At 32.6% G+C, this 5,215-nt stretch overlaps 1 protein-coding gene across 1 annotated transcript in view; it reads right to left on the bottom strand.

The window, feature by feature from the left end:
* Window positions 1-3,736: 3,736 nt before the first annotated feature.
* Window positions 3,737-5,215, bottom strand: part of LOC108974093 — a 10,079-nt gene continuing 8,600 nt past the window's right edge. The window contains exon 6 of the mRNA XM_018941726.1: window positions 3,737-4,280. Coding sequence (XP_018797271.1) covers window positions 4,049-4,280 — 232 coding nt within the window. The 3' untranslated portion in view covers window positions 3,737-4,048. The remainder of the gene's footprint in view (window positions 4,281-5,215) is intronic.

Here is a 5,215-nt window from a genome sequence, read left to right on the forward strand (position 1 = left end):
AGCAACTTTGCGACATATTATTTATTTGAAATCATTTTTTGATAGTAGTAGACTAGCTAGAGCTCCATCGAGAGGATACAAGTCAAGGGTTGAGTCTTAGCATTTCCTATGCGCGATGATAGATTCTACCATCTGGGCTCGATGGACAGAACTTCGTTAACAAGGAAGCCAAGGCTCACTAAATTCTGACTGGATAGCAGATGCGGTTGTGAGTTAAATGGGAGAGATGGTATGGTCGCTTCACTACTCCAATAACTCCCATATACAAGTATATATTGACTCAAATGATAACTCCTTTAATTTTTGTAACTAAAAGGAAAATTTTACTTCTCAYTATCTATTTATTTAAATTAGTATGTTTTACCTCGCCAATTTTCAAAATTCATTCCCTTACACTTTCAATTACTTTAAAGTTCCATTTCGTTGCACTACCATAACATTACATTGATTTACAAAATATATTCATATGTATATGTAAGGCCGTTATACGCGTAACCAATATAAGGTACAACAACATGTATATGTATTTGTACCACGATTTCCACATATTTTAACGACAGACGTCAGCTGCGTTGGCATTTCAACCATTTTGCCATCTGCAATGCCAGCGCTGGAAAAACTAAGACATGACCGACAAATGGCTTGGCGAAAGTAAAACATGTTCCACATTTGCTGCCTGCGCTGTTCAACTTACCTTCCACTTATTGCACGTTCCAGTTAACACTGTCTTTCCAGTTTGAATCACAATAGTTTGGAATTACTGTGAAAGGGGCTTTCAAACTGTTGCTGGCATGATGACGAAAGCAACTGTATAACAGTTTAATGCACGAAATCATTCGGCGCGTTAACCCCTGGATGTGCTTGTGGGCTATTTTGTCACTTATAAGGGTGTATACAAAGAATATTAAAAGTAATATTAAAATTATTTTTTGAAGTTGTGAAACTGGATTACAAGTAAAACTAATTTTCAAATTGACTAACTGGGTTATATAGTTAAAACCAATTTTTAAATTGACTCAGATTCTATTTCCAAAATTGTATTCTAAATGATTTAAAAATAAATCTGGGCTACATGGCTTCAAATAATTTTTTTCCTTATKGAATTCTATAACATCTCTTGAAAATTGTCCTAAATACTCAAATCGTATTCATTTAAAACTAAATAGGCATTTTTCCTGAAACTGTGAGTGTGAAACTCAAAGTTGATTGCCAAGGTTTTACGTTAACTCTCAACCTAGCAGCTCTTCGAATTGTAATTTACAAAATATTGAATAAATGCTATYTTTTGTTCAATTACACTATTTAAAAAAGAAATCACGTTTAGAAATTTTCATGAAAATTTTAATTTCTTTGTAAAATTGTCTAAAAAAAATACAATTTTTACGTTTTTCTCGTCTAATACCCATACTTTATAGTTTTAATTAAAACATAAAATGTTTATTTCTGATGATGATGTAAGCAGTTCTATTGTCAACGCTTCCTTATTTCCGAGAGACTGCCAGGACCAATTTTTAAATATTTTCCTTTGAAAATTTTGGAAAGTCTTTCTAAAATATGTATCTTTGGAATAGTGAAAGTTTGAATAAAATATTTAATTTCTATATATAAAATTTGGTAGTAACCACTTAAGTCACTGACATTATATACCAGGTACTTACACAGTTAYCTATTATATATGATATAGAAAATAATGTAAAGATATGTAAAGAGTATAAAGTCTGGAGAATGGTATAGGCTGATTGCGTATATTTTTGGAAATTATCTGTCATATACATATCGTCATCTARCATGCCGAAAAAAATATCATCAAAAAAATCAAAGTTCAGTTTTTTATTACTTATGATTAACCACATAGTATTACATATGTTAATGTAGCATAAAATGTTCAGTTCCGCTGTGAGATATAACCAATATATAACCGTTTTATAACCAAAATTCATTTTTTTTTTTAAATTAGTAGTTTCTATTGTATGGCTTTCCCTTTGCCATAAACTCATGAATAGTTACGTTACATAATATAATTATAACTTTATACTTGTATTTTACACGCTTCGGCTTAGTTTTCCGGCTTCGACTCACCTTTGTCTCAATATTTGGCCAATTGATCATCAGTTTCCTAGTGAAAAGCATAGATCCAAGACTCATCGCCAGTAATAATACACTTCATGACATCCTAGTGGTTAGAAGTCTTGTTTCACAGACGTTAACGTCAAATTTTGTGATTTTGGAAAGAATAGTAACAGAGATTTGATTTCGCACAAAATTTAATGGAAATTCTTCATTGAATAATTKCATTCTACGTAAAATCGTCGAAAAAGCACTTTATGTACTTTAGAAAGACAATCATTTATGTACTAATAACTAATGACTATTTTGATGTGAGATTTGGCACAGATGTCATTGACAGTCATACCAATCTAAAAAAAATGTTTCGATGCAAACGTGTGCCTCGATTTCGACAAATTTTAGACTTGAATTAGACTCAGTGGGAAACACGATATGTACCAAGTTTTATTTCATTATTCATTCACTGCTCACTGTAAAGTCAAGGAATCAGATGGAATTTAAAATTATGACAGACGGAAAGTAGGCGTGGTTGTGACACTCTGACACAAGGATAGCAACATGTTTAAGCAGTATTAAAATAAATTTAATTTAAATTAGCCGAGTAGTTCCCAATACATACATAGTATTTCATATATTCCACTTAAAGGTGGACRGTGCCAGAATTATTGCATAATTTGGATATCGGCTCTCATGAAGAACTTTCGTACAATCTTGAGTATAAAATTAAGTGTCTAATTATTACCATTATATTTGGCACATTTTTGGTAGTTTTCAWAGTAACCGTTATAYAGACAGTGGGCGTGGTTATCTTCTAATTATAGTCATTTTCACAGTTTATGCGAAGTAGCTATAAAGATTTGTTTTAAGCAAGCTTAGTCGATTTGCATTTAGTGTTTTACGAATTCGGTGCCGGAAATTGTTAAAGGGTGCGGCTATTCCCACTTTTTTCCTAATTTTAAAACGTCGTCCATACTAAAGTCGTTTGTAGCGAATTACTTTTATAACAAATTTGGAGCTAAGTTAGAGCAGTGCAAAATTTTTCGAGTAACGGTATTTGATGGATGTGGTTATAATTTCATATAGCCCGAAACTTGCTGTTTCCTTTATCACTCTCCTAATTTTATGTTCAGTTTACTTAAGCAACTCAATCTAACTGTGCTTGAAAGCACCGCTAAATATTATAAATACTGAAAAATAAAATAATAATAATMTARTTTAACATTTGGTATTTATTGATAAGTTAGCATATGTATATTTACAATTTACATTCGATTTTGTTATATTACTATTTACTTTGAAATATAGTTTTCTTTAATCTATGCGCATGCSTCAATAACTATAAATAATACAATTTCAAACATTTTTACTAATACGTCAATACAATTTAATATAATTTAAATAACATTTTGGCTAATTTTCTTGAAATTCCAACCGTTTGACTTACATAATGCAGCGAAAGCCAGCTTTGAAATTTACAACAACTACAAATTACAGCGTAGTAGAAACAAGTATTTCGGAATAAAAAAATATGTTCAAGTTAAAACAACAATTTAAGTAACATTTAAAGCAATTGAATTTCTAAATAAAATTTTCTTAATGTCAAAATTTCCCTTTTCCCGCTCTACTTCACATTTTCGTTTCAACTTTGTGTAACTTGCAACCTGGCAAATCGACAAAATTTCGCGCGCCACGACATTTCGTTTTCGTTTCGATAATAAAAAAAAAAGACTGCACACGCACACACATACACATACTTGTGTACATATGTATGTATGTAACTGCTTATGCAAGATAAAGTCTGATTGAAATTGCATAACTTTTGCTTAAGTAACCGAATCTTACGAACAAAAGTCAATTTAAAGTGTTTCAGTGTTTTATCGCCTCTCTCTTCTGCTTGTGATTATCTCTACCTCCACGTCACCGCGAAACGGTCATTGCACTAGATTTGCTTTTTATGCCGGCAGCGCTGAGACGACGCCACTCAATTCCAGCATTCACTGCTGGTGCCGTAAAGCAAATTGTCCAATTTCTGCTTTGCCGTTACCTCGACGGGCGCACCGTGTCCCGGCCGACCCCAGAAGGTGTCGAAGGTTTCGAAGTGTTTGCTGCAGAGTTCGCGCTCGTTTTGCTGCTCCGCGCACGTCGTCTGTCGCTTTACGGACATCTGTGTATTCAAGTCGTGCAGATAGCGAATGTCTTGTGCGGTGGCAAGTCTGCTCACACACACATACGTACACACAGCGAGGCACGTGACGGCGTGGCAGCGATGTTGGCCAAAAAGGAAGTCATCGKAAATCGATTGAGTTCATTCGTATCGTTGTGTTGTTGTTTTTAGTGTTGTTGGTAGTTATTTGGTGTTGGTTTGGCGTTTTTGGCAGTTGGCGATTGGGGATTGGCGAGTACAGAGAAGACGGTATATACATATGTAGTTTGCATCAGTGATTTGGCTGTGTCTAGCTTTTATTTTTGTTTTTTTTTTGTTGCATTCTTTGCTTTGTTTTTGCATTTTTTTGTTTGCTTTTGCTTTGAATTTCTAATTTTAGTTGCTACCATTTTGAATTTTCATTGCAGCTAAATTAATTGTTCTATATTATTTTATACTTTCACATTGATTACAATTGAAATTGTTCTGTTTTGTTTTTGTTGTTGTAATTTYACGAAAAATTAAACAAATGAAAAAACAAACCAATAAGCAATACGCAAGTTTTGAATATTTATAAAAAATTCATAAGTCAAATTTTCTGTGTGCAAATATTTGGTTATGTGTTGACTAGATGAGTGGGGTCTATATATTTTATGTATATGTATAATGATATGTGTATATAGTATATATAAAAGTGATGGATTGTTGTTGAAGTATGATATAACTGATGTCTTATTATAATGACTAGAATATTGTTACTTTTTACTTTCCCATATTGCTAGAAAAGCTTTAAAAAGCTTAGCAAGCCAAAATCTCTACTATTAGTAATTATAAAATTATTCATTGTCAAAAGTCTGCGACAATGTAATAGAATTCCCAATTTTTTGTTACTATATATTTAGACGGCCATTAATTATTTTGCGTGAAAAGCTCTAAAAAAGCTTTGGGAGGCAAAAGCGTTTTCTTATTTATGACACAAGCGCGATCGAAGTGAATCATAAGCCT

Source organism: Bactrocera latifrons, unplaced genomic scaffold, assembly GCF_001853355.1.
Source record: "Bactrocera latifrons isolate USDA-ARS-PBARC rearing strain unplaced genomic scaffold, ASM185335v1 scaffold_53, whole genome shotgun sequence".
NCBI classification, from domain to species: Eukaryota; Metazoa; Arthropoda; class Insecta; order Diptera; family Tephritidae; genus Bactrocera; species Bactrocera latifrons.